Source organism: Camelus ferus, chromosome 10 (genome assembly GCF_009834535.1).
Source record: "Camelus ferus isolate YT-003-E chromosome 10, BCGSAC_Cfer_1.0, whole genome shotgun sequence".
NCBI lineage: Eukaryota > Metazoa > Chordata > Mammalia > Artiodactyla > Camelidae > Camelus > Camelus ferus.
This window is the reverse complement of record NC_045705.1, coordinates 18,815,449-18,833,834: the sequence shown is the minus strand read 5'-3', so window position 1 is coordinate 18,833,834 and position 18,386 is coordinate 18,815,449. Positions and strand designations below refer to the sequence as shown.

The following is an 18,386-nucleotide window of genomic DNA, read 5'->3' as shown; positions in this document are numbered from 1 at the left end:
GGATTGTTAACAATGTTATCTTTTATCAAGGAAAAACTGTAGTTATTAATGTCAGCCTAAGTGAGCTAATCATAAGATTCTGTAGACAATATTGCAATGAAGAACTATTAAAGCAAGGCTGCTTCTCTCCAGACCTCATGCTGTGAAGTTGACAGCATATTCCATAAATGAAATAACAATACAAAACTGGCATTAGACAAAAGGGGAAAGTTATTTTCATCTAGTTTCCTGGAACTGCAAAAGCATTTAATCTCTCTGAGGAAGGATCATGAATTTGCTAATTTCCATGTACTACTGTCAGTAAATAAAATCTATATGCAACTTAAAGAACAAGATAGCATGAATATTTAAAAATCAAACTTTCATGTAATTCTCTTTTGACATTTTGGCAAAGCAATCTCTCCAAGCTTGGGGGTTTTAAGATTTTCTTATCACTGTGATTGCCTCTCCTTTGCTCACTATGTTATTTTACAATAGATGAACATACACAGTGCATCAAATTTTCCTGAGAGGATTTAGTTCTTCAAGTTAGAGACTTCATTAATATTTGAGACTTATATATGCCCAATATTAAAGACTATATTGTAGACGTTGATTGGTGATCTCAGTAGAGAATATTTCATAGGAAAAATTCTACTTGAATTTTTTCTAAGGTATAACAAATAACAATTGGATAGATTTAGGTTATAGTTCTGGTTCATTTTACTTAATATGAACAAGTTAAAGGACAAGATTGTTAGTTATTAATTTAAAAAATATTGTCTTCTATCCATTTGAAAAATGTTTTTATCACAGTCGGAAGTTTTATTACATTTTCACAGTAAGTTCAAAGTGAATAGATCATGTATCTTGATATGGTCAACTTTAGAAAATGCAAATAAATATCTGGTTGAATTAGTACAATTAAAATTATATCTATAATAACAAATTATTATTAGAGATTAAATAGAAAATAATCTAAAAGAATGAAGAGATTAACTATTTTCTTATTTTATAATATAATTATTTTGCTCTTTGATATTTATGCAAAATTACAGTTTCAGTGGAACTGAAAACTTGAAGTGACCCAGGAAAATGATCATTATGCTAGAAATATTATTTTAAACGCCACCTTGTAGCAACACTGGAAATGAAAATTATCTTTTCTGGAAAATCCAGCAGTATTTAACTTTATTTGTTATTTTTTCTTTATTATCATCTTTGTGTTTATTTAGTGCCTATATACATCACCGTTCATCCTGCAAAGGGCCTTATTTGGTTACACATTTGCTTGATCAGCTATGGCTCCAAATGCCTTTTGTTTGCTTCAGAAATCAAATACACAGTGAAGGGAATATGTATCTGTGTGTGTGTGTTTGTGTGTGTGTAATAACCTCTAAATATATTCCACACACTATGAGAATAATTTTTATGTCAGTAATTTGAAAGTGATTATATTCATCTTGATGGCTAAGTCAGTGACATCAAGTTTTGTCCCTAATTCATATATAGAGATGTGAAATCCATGATGATAAAGAGAAATGAAAAATGTGGGAGATGTGACATTTACATTTATTTTTACCCATGGTTTTCTTTTTCATAAAAATACTATATTTCTAGACATATTTCAAAACCTAAAGTAAACATCATAAAATCTGAGATTTAGATTTATATTTCTGTTGCCTATAGTTTTATCTTAAAATCTTATTTTATTTCATGTACTTTTTCCACATGAAAATGGGGAATAATAATAATGTATATATCATAAGATTACTTTGAGGTGATGATATATGTTATATCAAGCTTTTTAGAAATGGTCTATTGGAAATCTACATGTAATTTAGTATTATCAGTTTAAAAGTATGTTATTCCAGATTTTCTGAAAAGTTGATACCAAGATAGGATTAAAAAATGTGTACAGATTTTAATAGAAGAAATTCCTGTGAGAGAAAATGGAGAGCGCTTTGGGTAAGGCTGGGAGACCTGTCAGACTGAAGTGCAGGCTTGAACACAGGTGAAGGAAAGAGGTAGGGAGACTTGGTGGAAGTAGCCTCGACTGTCGTGCAGTCTAAGGAGGGTTGGGCAAATTTGTGACATACTGAGTCAGAGTTGTCCATCAGAGAAGTCTTGTGACTCCCTGGGTTGGACCTGCCTTGGTATCCTCAGCCATTGGTGCCAACCTGATGATGGATTTCAGAGCAGAGTAGCTCAGATCCTTGGTCAACTGTGCTCCAGTAGTTTGTCTGTGAAGTGCATTCTTACTGCTTCCTCAGGAGGTATAGTTAACATCATCCTTATTGTCATCATCATAGCCCTATTGCCAGATAAGTTATAAAGATATTTCTAAATGTTTCTATTTTCAATCACCCCTTTCCTCATGAGTTGATGGGGATGTTAGACTCTTAAATAGGCTTATAGGTAGCACATAAGTGACCCCTGGCTGGAAGCAACATAAATCTCTTTCCAAAATAATTTGTCTCAGAGGGCTTCTAGGAAACTGTTAAAAAGTTGGGAGTAGTAGAAGTAGTTGGAATAAGAGGTGATACGCACTTCAGGTTTCCTGGTACATCCTTCCAAATCAAGAGACGCTTAATTTTGCTCACGGGTTCCCATGTCTTTTCTAGTCTTCATTCATAAAGTCTGGTTATGTTTGCTTCTTAACCTGAGAAACACTGTACCCTTGGGCCTGAAACAATAAGAGATTTTAGGGAGTTTAAAATGCCCATTTTCATCTCCCTGCCCCCTTTCTGGTTCTTCTTCTTCTTCTTTTTTTTTTTTAATTGAATTATAGTCAGTTTACAATGTGTCAATTTCTGACGTACAGTGATTCTTCTTAATTATGTTGTAAATTAGAAAGTGTCTTGGTCTTACATTAAAGCACTGACCTGGCTTCGAGACCATCTCATATGTTACATGCCAAGATGATGTTCCTAGCATGGAGACTGCCACCCTTTGTGGTGAATTCAAGTGACAATTCAGTACAAAGTGCTCTGGAGTCTCCTCACAACATAGATGGATTCAAGGCCACATAGCATTCAGGCCGACAGCTGAACTCATCACTAGAAAAACCACAAGCTCCTCAGAGTCATTCCTAACAGTCAAAGTACAGTATCCAGAATGTAGGGTTCAGAGTGTACAACTTTGATATGTATACATTTTAGAATGATTATAAACAATAATATTTTGTGCTGACTCTAAATCATCTTGAGAATTTAATTAAATTCAAGTGTTGCATGTATGTGTCACAAAAACATGACTAAACTGCCCTACGTCTTATACAAAAACCTACATGTAAGTTTATAGACAGGTGTGCATTTGCATTCTTTCAGAATTTTGATTTGCTTCCTCATCAGAACACTAAAATTTTTTTTGCTACCTTTTGCTCATTTGTCACTCTCCCAAATTCTGTACAAGTGTCACTTCCGTGCTGCATTTCCACAGCGAGTGAGAAGTAGAATGTGTAGGCTTTCTGCTGCACAATGAGATGGTGCATTTTTTCAACATATGCATACGTAAGCCTTCTTTTGTGAATGGGACTGATAGGGTCAGATAATGTTTAAAGGGAAAGGCTTTATGTCTCTCGGGCCTCTATGTTTCCACATGGATGCTCCCACACACACGTAGATTGAATTATGAACAGACCCATTAATGCTGGGATCACAAAAGGTCAAGTTTTGTCTTCTTTTACTCCCATTCACATTGCCTTTGTAGAGAGGGAAAAAAAAGGATTTGCAAGAAAAAAGATTCATGATGAAGAATTTTAAAGAACATTTCCCCCCTTTTAGCAACATCTGTGATTTAAAAAAAAATTGTATTATGTAAAATTATTCAGGAGTATTGTTTTACCTACCCGATTTTGGGATATAAGTTATTTCATGCATAGCGTTATCTTTAAGGGTAACATGTTATCATAATAACTGAGAATAAAATGTAGCACTTTGAGAATAAAAGGCCTTATGAATATGTAAAGTAACAAAGTTTCAGTCAGAAAACATCAGTAGCAGGATTCTTGATATATTTTCTCCTATGTTTAAGATATAAGTTAATCTTTGCTGGGGCATCTTATTTGATAGTTTCAGATTATTAAAACAACAGGTAATAATTGATGTAATTATACTTCACATACATTAATAAGTAATCATGGGGCCAAGCAAAATGGCAAAAGTGATAGATTTTTGAAGCAACAAAGAATTTATAGGAAATGAAACTTTTAAGACTTTAACCAATAGCCCTTTAGAATGCAAATGACATCATCAATTGTATGGTTGGTAGATTTCTGATGTCACATGAAATCCTTTATCAGTAAAAAGCTATGGATTGTGACAGTAAAACCAGTCATGTATAAAAATGCTCTCAAGTCAAAGCCTGAAATTCCTCCTTTCTTTTTTTTTTTTTTTTTTTTGTGGCTTGCTATAGCACAACTTGCAGTACATAAAATTAAAGAGAGCAGTATTATTGATTAGCAAAATATGTTGCATGATACTTAGTATATTTTAAAGACTACATAAAATTGTATCTTCTTGAATCATATAATACTTGGGATGGGTTCAGAGAGGACCAGTGCTTTCCAGAAGTAGAGTCTTTCTGTTTAAGGCCTTTGGATATTAGATTCTGATTTTGTCAGGTAAGTATAAGAGCAAGTCACCTGGCCTGTTTTGGTCTCTGGCTTTGATATGATAGATATCATCATCTTTAAGGACAATACTGCTAGAGGGTAGTATGGTAAAGATAAGGATGAAAACACTGACTCATTGAATCATCTATCATTTCTGTATTTTAAATTTTATAACTTTCTTATATGGTTAACTATACTATGGAAAGCACAGGAATTAGTCTTAGAAAGTAAGAAAAGGTCCTGAATCTTGAATTGCAAGATGAGGAATGCGGGGAGGAGGGAGCTACTTGAAGGTTCATTATGCTATTGGAGGTAGATTAATTAGGTGGAGATGGCAGGGTGGATTAGAGGAGGAGAGACTAAGGACAGGAGGACCACTCAGTAGGTATTCTGATAATACAAGTAGGTGGGAGAAATGAAGAGATTGAGGGCTTGGGCCAGAGTATTACTTACAAGAAAAGAAAGGAATGAGAGGAAATATATGTGTTTAAAAGAAGGGTTGATAAACTGCAGCCCCGGGCCAAATCCAGCCCATGGCTTATTTTTCTAAATAAAGTTTTATTGGAACACATCCATGCCCATGTGTTTGCATATTGCCTGTGGCTGCTTTCAAAGTACAACTGCAGGGTCATATAGTTTTGATGGAGACATTCTGGCTCACAAAACCGAAAATATTTATTATCTGGCTCCTAAAGAGGAAAAGTTTGCCTACCCTTTATTTAGCAGAAAGCCTTGTTTAAAGGGAGTAGATGATTGATCATATAGGGACAAATAAGAAAGATATAGGAGATCAAAGAAAATTAGGGATCATTTAAATTAGCTTGTTTGTATGCACATAATGCTTCTAAAGTTCTTGGGGAAAATTAAATGTAATTGAAGTAACATACATATATACATATTATTATATATATATTTCTAACTAACTAGGTAAAATAGAAGAATAAATATTTATGTCATATGGATAATAGTGCAAACTTGCTTTCATTAACTTCCTTGACATCCTCTTTGGAGGGGATAGAAGTCATAGATTTAGCATGAGAATTGGTTGAGGGAAATACCATATTTTCAGCTGAGGGAAGATAGAAAGAGGATGAGCTGTCAGTACATGGGAGACTCCCATTTTATCTGTGAACACTGAAGTGAGATGGAGAATCTATGTAGCAAATAGTTTCAAATTTTTATCTATTTCATGTGAAACAGGAGCAGGTATAGGAAAGGAAAAGCAATTAAAACTTGATATATAGAAAACACCTCGATTTAAAAGTGAAAACACTATAATAATGTAACATGTACATGAGGCATCTATTATAGGTTAACCATTGTGCTGTCCAGTCTTTAATCTCATTTAATTCTAGTAGTAATGTCAGTATTATTCATCATTTATGGATGAGGGTTTATTACTTGTTCAAAGTCTCTCAGTAAATGGAAGAGACAAGATTTTAACCCAAGATTTCAAAAAGTCCGTGCCATGTTCAGAGTCATTTGTCATTAGATGGGTCTAATTTGATTACTTTAAAGAGTCATGGATAAAGTGAATTTCTGCTTCCTCTTTCGATTGCTATCATATGTCGACCAGTGTTTATGTAAGAATCCAATCCATTAGAGAGAATATAAATTTATCTAGCACAGTGAAGAGTCAAAGAATTGTAATGACTTTTAATTTGTAAAGTATATGGATTAAAATATTAACTTAGTATTTTTGATTCCTCAGCGTGTCTTATTAATAATCTATAAGTCAAGTTCATATGTCTCTTAAATATGTTGATTAGAAATCCAGAAATGTAACTGTAAAGGGTACATGTTTCTAAGCTTATGTTTTTTCTTGAAAAATTCTATGCTTACTCAGAAATTTATATATATTTAAAATATTGTCTAGAGTACTGTCTTTGAAGTGTAGATATTTTGAAAAACTGTATTTATGAAATTTGGAAAAATATATTTTGGAGTACTTGGAAAGAAGAGAATACATAGATTTATTTAAAAGGCCCACAAAATGTTAATGAATTTAATATACATATTAAAAATTTTAAAGATAACATACAAATGGTAAAATAAAATATTCTGAAAAGGAAGATACATATAATAGAATTAAATATTATTGTTGGTACATATATTGAATTATTTGAAGTCTCAGAGAGGCTTTATTCTGTTAAGCAATTTAAAAGTCCTTGACAAAATTGTCAAGATGTACGTATTTCTTTTTGTATCCAGAGATATTTTTATTCAGCAATTGTAAATGGAGTCCTATTCCATATTACGAAAGTATAAAGTTAGAAATTTTCCTATAAATAAAATATGTTGATGAAGGAATGTATATATCGTTATATTCTCTTTACTTGAACATAGATCTATACTCAAATTCTTGTATTGAAGTCATTTTCCCCACATCAAACTAGGTACTCAAAAATCCAATAGGTGTGACATCAACAATTACTTCTTGCTAACAACTCTTGTAATTTAACCCCTTCAGGTGAACAGGCTGATTGATGAATTGCAGACAGCTATCAAAAGCAACAGAGGTCATCTCTCTAAACTTGGCCCCCAATTACAGGCTGAGCAGGAGCAATTCTCCTCTTACGTCTACCAACACATTAAAAGCCTTCCAGCAAACACTCTTATCCCTGGAGGGCTGCAGCTCAAGGTGGGTGTCATTCTGTAACTCTCGCTGGGTTTGGCCAGAGACAAAACACTCTGCTCCATTTGAAGACCTTTGTAACAATGCCACTCAGCTTGAATTTCTTTTTGTGTTGTCTTCCTCGAATTGGATTTTGGATAAAACTGCTAATACCACCATTCAGGGAATATGGTTTAAAAGAAAATATCTAGAGGCCTTTGAGATGTGGATTTATAAACTTTAGTTTCAACCCAGAAAAGTAATTTTAATGAAGAAATTTAATCATGAACATTTAGATGCTTTTCCAAGAAACATATTTTTCACAATAGTCACTGTGTATTTCAGTTTTAAAAAATAATGTATTTGGAGAAATGGGCAAGCTTTAATAATTGACAGACAGTGGCAATAGGAATTAGAGGTAAAAGGCCAGGTGACTGATTGATGTTCAAACTACATTTCCAAGGAAAAGGATCTATACTGGATAAGTGTGACACATGTCTGAGTTTACTTGGTAAAATCAATACTTAAGAATATACTGGAGAAAAAGGTGACTTGGTTATTTGTCAGGACGAGATGGCTGTGTGTCCTAGACTACTCCTAGCTATTTCATCTTTGGAAGAGAAAAAAAATTCATACTTGGCTAATGTGATTTAGGTACTGAAAGCTTAGGGAGCTAAGAAACTTCTGTTTATCGTAATAGAGTAACCATGTTAAGTCTGTCAAGTTAATATTGTTTTATAATCTCGTATCTCATATTTCAAGAGACTGTAATGAGTAAAATTTGAATTACTCAAAGAATGGCTCTTTTCCGCCTAAAGAACCATGACTACATCTCTTCATTTCCTCTTGATTATGTTTATATTTGAATGTGATAACATTCAAAGCAATTGTATTTTGTTCAGCCTTTATCTCTACAATTCCTATTAATATATAGTTTTATTCTGAAAGTAATAATATGATCATTATATTTTCTATCTATAAATTATTTCTTTAATGGAATTCCTTGTTTGTATTTTGAATGAGATATCACCTAGTAAAAATTGACCTTTGGGGAAGTGTAATTCCAACTGGAGAGAGATTGAGCATAGGTTTCAGCATACCATCCTATGTTAATGCCAGAATCAGTTCATTTCAATTGCCTGGCCAAACTCTTTAAGTTTCCATGGAGCGTGAATGAGCTGCCCTTTATCCGAGCACTATCTGTAACCCAGTTACCTCTGAGGCACTGTGGGCAAGGGCTGTGACTTTTGTGGTTATGAACAACTTTATCCCACCTTAAGGCATGTGCTCTCCAGAGTGTTAGATGATGTATTAGTCAATCAATCAATCAGTCAAACAGTCAATCAGTACATTTTCCATTTATAACTGAAAGCCATGGCTCTGATAAAAATTCTTCTTATTTTCTATTCATTTTGATTAAAAAGATGAGTTTTTTTTCTGTTTGATGATTTATATAACTGTTGAATATATAGTTGAGCCCAGTGGTCAGCTTCAAGAACCAAAATAACATATTGTAGCCATCTTCCAGAGCTAGGTTCTCAGCTAGGGGCTAGAGGTGGGGTGTGATTCAACATCCCTGGGGATGCTTTTTCATTTTATAGATGGTTATCTTCAACTCTTCACTGAGCTTCTCATCCTCATCATATCTTTCATTGATAATTTAAAAATAGTAGCTTTTGGTTAGGTCTTAATATTGAAAGGTCATCTCTTAAAAGGGTGCACTCTGTGTTCCATATTGTCTCAGTCTCATTTCTGCATGATATAGTACCAAGTTTAAAGAGATATACAGGACAAAAATACAGTCTGGGTTTTGATGTCCATTCCTCCCATGGGAAAATCTCTTGTTTAAAAAAAAATTGAAAACACAACATAATAACATTAGAACAATTTTAGGAAAAAGTTTTAATACCCATAATCACATTATTTACCATATGGCCATTCTCACCCTTGCATATCACTTCCATATGCACTCAGATACCCTCTGTAGTCACAACCACAGTGTGCACTTTATTTGATAATCTGGTACATTCTCTTGACGTCACATCATAGCACCTTTTAGTTTGATGAGATTTCTTACTAGTTTTACCTTTAGTGGTCACACTCAATGTGCACCATAATTTATGAAGCCCTTTAAGGTAACAAGTTTTTGGAGCAATTGCTTACTATTCCAAACCTTCTCTTACCCTGTATTGCCTGCCACTGGCATCATCCCAGTCACTATGAGAATGTCTGCTACAGCCATGGCTCAGTGACTTCTGCCTTCCCAGTCCTGTTCTTTCCCTGCAACTCCTCCTCCTCTTCATCCCCATGGAGATGCTGTCAGAAATGTTAGTGTTTCCCTGGGAGGCAGGAAAGAAAGAATTGATAGGAAAGGGTATTAGCAAATCTTTAGGGGATGGTGGGTGGAAAAACTAGTAGGAAGTTGGGCAATCAGACAGGGAATTGATGAGCAAGAGTGTGGGGTGTGTGAGTAGGTGGGAGAATGAGTGGAAAATGGCTACAGGGAAGTCCTTTCACTGGAATTAGTGCTTTTCACAGACAATTGGTCAATGATGCTTTGTGGGTTATCTTCCATTTGCTGCCAGTAGAGGAAGATCCAGTTTCTGTAAGGCCAATATCTTGTAAAATCTGGGGGAGAGGACCCTCTTTAAAATTAAGCCAGGAAGTGGATATTTATTTAGAATGAGAAAGTAAATACAACAAATTGATGGAGACCTGGAGATTCAGATCCTTTCTTCTGAGACATAAGGCTACATTATTACATAGAAATACTTGCTGATTACTACTGGCTTTCCTTCCCCACCTATTGACACTCTGTATCTCCCAGCAGCTTCCAGCAGTCTCAGGAGCTGGATCAAGTAAGTGTCCTGAAGCTTACTCTTCACTAACTTCACATGAAAACACTCTGGCTGTGAGCAAGGGAAATACGGTGGACTTAGTGACCTAGATAAAAACAAGATTCAGAGGGCTGTGATTTGGAGATTTTTTTTTAGCATTTCTATTTTTATATTGCTTGGTTATAGTATTCTCTCATAGCATAAAGAAATTTAATTTTTTGAAAAGGGATAATTCAGAGATTTATTTTTAAAGAATGTCTTTGTCCAGGATCTAGTTCATCCACTGGGTAGCATATACTTAACAATTTTTTAAAATTGAAGAGTTTTTGATTTATATTGTTGTGTTAATTTCTGGTGTACAGCACAGTGATTTAGTCATACATGTGTGTATATATATTCTTTCTCATGTTCTTTTTCATTATGTTATTACAAGTTATTGAATATAGTTCCCTGTGCTATACAGTAGGACCTTGTTTATCTATTTTATATATAGTAGTTTGTATCTGCTAATCTTATATTCTTAATTTATAAGTAGTAAAACATACCAACTTAAAAACTTTATTTTCAAAGAAATTGTGGCTGGAGTAGTAAAATTGGAATATTCAATGTTAATCTTGTGACTTCAAGAATATTTATTAAAAATTGGACAAAATGTGATGGAAATAACCAATTTTCATATGTAGATTTTACCAAGAAGGCAAATGTTGGCTTGCCCATTTTAAAGACAAATAAAATTGAAACCCCATGAATGCCTGTCAGCATCTCATGGGATAGCTATTAGCAGTAGGTGTTGAAATACCTTACCTACTCTTCTTTCCAGTTCTCTTTTCCATCTTCTTTCCTTCTCTTTATTTTTTTCATTTTTTTGTGGCCTGTGGTAGGGGGAAATGCCAGTGTATTCACCCCAGCCTATTTCTGGACAGGCATCTGCAGCCAGGTGTAAATCTCTGTTTGCAGGAAGATACAGTCTTCCCTTCCTAGACCCGCTGAAGAGAAAAACTGCATCTGTATCAAAATCAGGAAAGAGCAATTGGTTGGGCGGGGCATCAGCTCCCATGCAGAGCTGTTGTAATGAGACAGGCTTTCCCTGTGCACTCCTGACAGTCTTGAAGGTGCCCAGAGAATTGCCAGGTGGGCAGTCAGCAGGGAAGGTCCACGGGCCAGAGCTGGATTACTGTCCCGGCAGTTACCCAGACTAAATGCAACCACTGAACCTTACTGCTGCAGGCACACTCTCTCTCGGGGAGATTGTCCTTCTCCATAGCAGTTAATTTGTTTTTACCTCTCAATTAGCTTTTTCACGGAGTGTTTGAGACGCTCAAGTCACTGAGATTCTCTTCCTACATATGCTTCCGTCCCCTGGATTACCCACTGACATCTATGTTAGCCAAACTCACCGTGAATATTGTCAAGCATTAATTCATTGTTTGAACATAGAAATGAAAGCAGATTTTCTAGTAAGTGCAAATGAAGTGATGCATCTATACCTACTTAATCTACCTGCAGTTTTGATAGTGTTTTATGATAAAAAATGGATTGTTTCTTAAAATAAAAGTGTATTGCTCTAGATAGTAAACTTCTGTATAGGTTTTAGTTACTCAGAGTACCTATTCATATTAGGGGAAAAGTTACCTTTACAGGCATATTTGATCCATTAAGAAGAAACCAAATAGCATTAACACATAGTCTATCGAAAGGCTCTGAGGCTGAGAATTGGGGAAGTCTGATTTGGCTCATATTTAATTGTATAGTGTTCATTTCCCTAGTAATGTAGAATTTAGGGTGACGTGACTATGCTTTCTCATCGAAAAAGCTATTACTTTCCTTGAGAAGGAATATATGGAACCCAGGAACTTTTAAAAACCTTTTTTTTTTTTTTTTTAACCAAGCTCTGGTATACATATACACCCACATACCTGATATTTTAATCCCAATTAAATGTAATTTTATGTACTAATTTAGACAAAAATATTTGTTCCATTTCTCCTTGAAATAGTCTCATTTATAAAGGGCTTATTGAAATTACTTGGCTTAGGACATGACAGGCAAACACATTTACCTTGCCACCATCTTCTAGATAATTTTGAACATTTTCATATATTGACTTTAGCGAGAATTATAATTGAATATTTTTTGCAAGATCATGTACCTTGTTTTAGAAATTTTACTTTGTCAAAAATGGAGTTGAGGAGCAGCCCTTTAAAAAAATTAAAACAAAACAACAAAATGTGACTTTAAATGCTTAAAGGAAAGAGATACAGGCCCACTCCCATGGTAACTGTGAAGCCAAAGAGGGCCATCTTGCAGGCCTCTCCGTTCTCAGCCTCCCTTGACCTTCCCTCCATGCCTATCTCCAACACCCAATTCAGGCTGTCAGATACCCCAGGCTCTCACTACCACCCTTTCTTCAAAACTGGCTGTTAGGCAAAAGGCATGCCACACTTTCTTTCCAGCTAAGACAGTTTTCAAAACTTTTTTTTTTTAATAGATCAAAGTTCTTTCTTTGTACCATGTGAAGTAGATGAAAGTAGGATCTACCCCTTTTGAAGCCAGGATGGTGGCTGTCCCCACAGACTCACTCATCAGATTTGATCTCCTGCTTGGGACCGTATCTCCCCATTCTCTCTCCCCTATCCACCAGCCCTATCCCAGGCCTTCTGAGGAATTCCAGAAAGCCAAGAGTAAAAATCATAGCCTCAAAGAATCAATAACCAGTAAAGCTGAATATTATTTTCTCTCATAGAACTGTGATATTCTTATTGTGACAAAGAGTAAATCTCCAACTGGAATTTTAAGTAGTATTGGCAAGTTGGTGGGAGTGATATTTTGAGGTCAGAGTCATTTGACACATCCCTAAAATCCTACCCCATAGGCAGTCACCCACTTTATGTCTTCTAAATGGCGACTTGTGCTACTACTTACAGAGGAAATAAAAAATGTCTCTTTTAAATGAATTATTTTCTTAAGTATATCTTTTCTGGGCTTTAAAAAATGGTATTTGATTTTTGATTCCAGGTACCATTTAGATTGGTGAAATCTAACAGTTATGTAACTTGTCTTCACGAAGTGCATTTTCATTTCTTGGGAAAAATGTACTGGCTTCTTACCTGTTAAGTACTGTTTAAAGACATCTCTGTTAGACATTAAAACACATTTTCCCATATGTAGTATAAACATATTAATTCATTATTAAATTTTCATTGCCTGAATCCCATTATTTTAATATTTGCTTTGTGATTATCTCATCTGAATATTAAAGTTAGACATGTTACAGCTTGATTTCTATTATACATTTGAGAAAATATAGAAAAATGTGGGCATTCTAAAAACTATCTCGCAAATCTGTAAAAATGAAAAAAGTAAGCACATTTATTTGATTTAATTTACATAAAGTGTTAATTCACTTAGAGGTAATTTTCTATCTCTAAAGGTGACTTTGGATTCTGATTGGATAAAGAATTTTTTCATGGCTAATTAGCTTCTCACATAAGAAAAATATTTTAATTTTCATGTCCTTTGACTTAGATAAAAAATTTCCACTGTAAAACACTTTTCTATACCTTTAAAAATTTTCATATTAAGTTTCATTTTATGAGATCTTTCATCCTAGATATGAGTAAAATTTGATATTTGTAATTTAAAACATCATAGACATATACTAAATGAAATAAATTAGTCAGAGAAGGACAAATACCGTATGATATCACATATATGTGGAGTCTAAGAAAGCCGACTTTGTAGAAACAGACTGCAATGGTGGGTACTAAGGGCTGAGTGTGGGGGGAAATGGGGAGATATTGGTTAAAGACTATGAACTTTCAGTTAGAGGATGAATTAAGTTCTGGGGCTCTAATGCTGAGCATTGTGATTTTAGTTACTAGTACCGTATTGTTTACTTGAAAGTTTTAAAGAGAGCAGATCTCACATGTTCTCAACACACACACACACACACACACACACACACACCAAAAAAAACCCCAATAATTATGCGATGTTATGGAGGTGTTAGCTAATGCTGGTAATCATTTAACAATAGGTAAGTATATCAAATCAACACAATATACACCTTAAACGTACACGTGGTATATGACAATTATATCTCAATAAAGCTGGGAAAAAAATCATAGGACTTGATTTCTAAAAATCTTCCTACCACTTATGAGTAGATCTGCCTAAGACAAGTCACTTAACCTCTCTGAGACTCACCTGTAAAATCTGGTTGCTTTGAGTACTGAGTGATTTAAATGTGTGTGACTGTGCACTCTGCACTCAGGATTATCGTGCAAGTGCGTAGTGGATGCCATGTCACGCTACCTGGATCCCCTCTTCAGAACTGAGGTACCCATTACCCCACCCCCCAGCTGCCACACCTACATTCTTCTTAGACAGTTGCCTTCTCTATAAAGTTGATACTTCTCCCCAGATTAGGCTCTCATCCTGGGGGCAACCTGCATCCAACATTTGATTGGTGGGCAATGCAGAGGCATAGATAGCACCCTTGCCTCAATTCTGGACAACTCTGAAGGGCCGTCCCAGCTCTAGAGCTCCCACCAGAGGCCCCTGCATCACAGTATACCTCGTGCCCACTCGTGCTTCCCCACTCCCCTCACCAGTGTTGCTCCTGCGAACTCTCCCCAGTAAACATCCTGCAGGTAAATCTTGGTCTCTGAGTCTGCCTCCTGGGGACCCCAATCCAAGACAACATGTAAGTTAACCTTTTTTCAACATAGTTAATTATTTCACCTGAAACATGTCAAATAGTTTTGTAGGACTGTTTTACATTCCTTTTCTTCACCAGACCTCTAGTAGTAAATCCTGTTACTGTATGGCCGTCCCAACTTTTGGCGACACACTGTGGTGTCATTTTCCTATTATTGCCTCTTGACAGCATTGCATTCTCAGGCATTTTGAAACTTAGGTGTTTGGTCTTCCACTCATGCACAGAAGAGCTTCCTGGGTGGTCTGCCCAGCAGTTACAGAGAGTTTGGGAACCTGCTGTTCCCCTACATCTAGCTCTTATCCTGACTTACAGCGTTAAAGGTCGATAATGGCACTGAACTAGGTGTCGTTAAATAATCCTTAAATAGATGTCATAAATAATGGCAGGCAGACTGGTCAAAGAACCACATCAACTCAAAACTTCCTATTCAAGTCATCTTTTCCCCATGTGGTTTAAGTTTTGGTCCCTGTCTCTATAAAATCCTCACAGTAGATAAAATTATTTTAATACTTTGTTAACATTTTTGTGTGTACACAAATACTACGTATGAAGTTATATTTAGGTTGATTTATTTACAGCCATAGATTCAAACATCATGTTTCATAAATATTAGCCTAGCTGCAAATTTTATTTCCCAACCCCACTAATAAACAAATTACTCTGGAATGAACAACAGAAACTGGCCATTTATAACCACGTCCATTGTTCGTACTCTGGTTTGAGCTGCTGTCATTCACCCTTCGGATTACCTTTGCTTCCTATAGTCTACTCTCCACCCAGCAGCCGCAATGATCTTTTTAAGTCAGATCCTGTTACTGCTCTGTTCTAACCCTCCAAGGATTCCCCATGTCGCTGCCCACCCCTTAACCAACTCAGTTCATGTTACTTACTCCCCCTCTCAATTACTCTGCTTCCATCACACCAGCCTCCTTTTGGTTCCTAGAACACACTGAGCACATTCCTGCCTTTAGTTTCTTTGCTGTAGCCATTCCCTCTGCCTCCAGTGCTCCCCTCCCAGCTACATGCTTGGCTAGCTCTCTCACCTCCAAGTCTTTATTCAAATGTTTCCTCCCTTGAAAGCCTTTCTGATCACCTGCTTCATAAGACAACCACCACCGATCCCACTCCTTGATCCCAGGCCCTCTGTCCCTTCCCTGCTGTATTTTTTCTCCTTTACAAAGCAATTACCACCCTCTAACCCCTTCTGAGGTGCATTTAACAGGAAGCCAATGAAACCTAAGCTTCAGGGCCCCTTTCCTGCTTAGATCCCTTCCAAAACCCTGGGGAGGCCCTAGCAATGTGTTCACACAGCACATGTTTCTGTAAAATTTGCAAACGTCATCTATTTTAAGTATAATTGATTGAGACCATTGTCTGTTTTCACTCCAACTTCCTCTCTGCCAAGTGTTCCAGGTGATGCTGAAGTGGCTTCAGGCATTTTTGAGGTCTGGCTAAGGAGAAATTGAATTGGGGATACATTTAATTTGGGCATACTGGAATGTAATTAATGGTTTGCAGTCATTTCTCTTAGTTCAGTTAGGACTAAGCCACCATGGTATGGGAAGAACTTCTAGGAAGACGGCTACTACCTGCTGGCCGTGGAGTGTATTGCCTTTTCACTGTGGACTAGAGTGCTTGGAATCACCAAAGGTATATGGGTGGTAGAGGAAAAATATGGCGTGAAATTAATAAAGCCAGCTAATCTGTAGAAAATTCTTCCACATTTTACAGCTCATATTCTAAAGAAAAATGATCAAGCTTTTCCCAAGTTTGACACGAATCCGAAAAATTTTTACGAAATGATCAGCCAAGTTGTGAAGTGGAGAGAAATTTTTCAAGTCAATAATAGAAAAATTTTTGATTAACTATGCAAAAGGAAAGACAGAATTATCTTTCTATTCTCCATATAGAAGATGTTATAGAATTACCATAGGAAGAGGTGATCAAAGACAGTTCTGCCAAAAAATGTGCATTGGATTAATGAATGAATTAATGAATGAAAATATTTTGGGACTTTTTCTGGGATTTTATGTTTTTGCTATGTGTGAACTTTTAATATGTCTAAATTGTTGTGATTTCTTTTCTCATTTTAAATGAATATTTTGTATCTAGTTTCACATTTGTAATTTTGCATTCTTTTTGTTAAAGAAAGCCCACCAAATTGTATAACCTTTAGGCCCAGCTGACCATGCTGATGACTGACTTACTTGGTCTGTCAGGAATCTTAGTTCACTGGTGTATCTTAAGCACTTGAACAATGGTTGGCACATGGTATTGCTCAATAAATATTTGTTGAATGAATGAGTTGATTAACAATATTACAATGAAACATTGCTGCTAACTGAATATAATCCTGCTTAAGAAAAGTCAACATTGACTTGAAGGAAAGTTAAAAGAAAAAAAAAAGTTCATGGAAAACTCCTCCTTGAACCTCTTTGTACTTTGTGTAACTAAGGGCATAGAAGTTAAGTTCCTATTTCTATGTATTTTTTTCAGTAGTGATTACGATGTTTTTCGAGAAGATCTGGATTTCTTTTTTAAGATTCTGTTGCCTTATTCCGTGGGACTCAAGACTAGCCTCAGCTGGCTTTTTGCATTACCCTACTTCAAGGGTGAGAATTTAGTTTTAGGACTATATGGAGGGAAGGCCATGCAGAGAGCCACTGGGAAGCTAAGACAGCAGTTGGTTTTTCTTAAGCCAAGGATCAGGCAGCAGGAAAATAAAGGTAGACTATTTTTTATTTTCCTATATAAACTCTGTTTAGAGAGCTATCTTTGTTTAGAGACATTGGATGATAGGAAATAAATATACCTCTCATGCAATGGAAGAAAAAAATAGAATACTTGGATTTTTAAAAAAATGAGCATAGTAATATAGACCTTAAAAACAAGAGTTGGTCTTAAGAAAAACAGACTCTCATAGATTTTCAGCTTGGGAAAGTTTTACTTTTGTAGAAATATAGAAAAAAACTATATGAATGACTAGTGGAGGGCAACATTTTTCACTTAAACACCTAAACTTTTACTTAAACACTAAAGCACTTTTTATTGTTTTTTTTTTAAATAATTTATAGGACTTTTGTATGCTAGAGCTTTTTTTTTTTTTTTGACGACTCTCTTTTCTGGACTCAGAAGGGAAGACTTATTAGCAATAGTGAAGAAAGCAATGAGCTAATGAAGGTCTTAGGTGTTGTCCAGGCCCTATTTGCTTTCTCAGTTTGACAGTTAGCACTCACACAGCTATCTTCTAGAATATAATTTGCTGTACTCTGATTGCACATCTAGCAAGTCTTGACAGAGGAACATCAATAAGTTCTCCAAAATGAGCTTTTGTCAACACTAACCTTGCAGAATGCATGCCACCTTGAATTGTGAGCATCATTGCTAAGTGGTTCTGTTGTTTAAGAGTTTTGTTCCAGATTTGGGCCCTAAAGAGATTATTGGGACAGTATGATTATTATTGCTCATAGGTTTGCAAGCAACAGTTGGGTTTACAAAGTTCCTTGCCAAAATAAAAAGATTTTTTGCTCAGAATTACATTTTTTTTCCTCAGAAAGGAGGTTTAAAGCATCCCCTTTCGCAAAAGATACTGTAGAGTGTGGAGTACCAATGCACTATGGC

At 35.6% G+C, this 18,386-nt stretch overlaps 1 protein-coding gene across 1 annotated transcript in view; it reads left to right on the top strand.

The window, feature by feature from the left end:
- The window catches only part of DCDC1 (doublecortin domain containing 1), a 381,196-nt gene that overhangs the window by 177,717 nt on the left and 185,093 nt on the right, over window positions 1-18,386 (top strand). Inside the window, exon 11 of the mRNA XM_032488403.1 lies at window positions 7,065-7,235. Coding sequence (XP_032344294.1) covers window positions 7,065-7,235 — 171 coding nt within the window. The remainder of the gene's footprint in view (window positions 1-7,064; window positions 7,236-18,386) is intronic.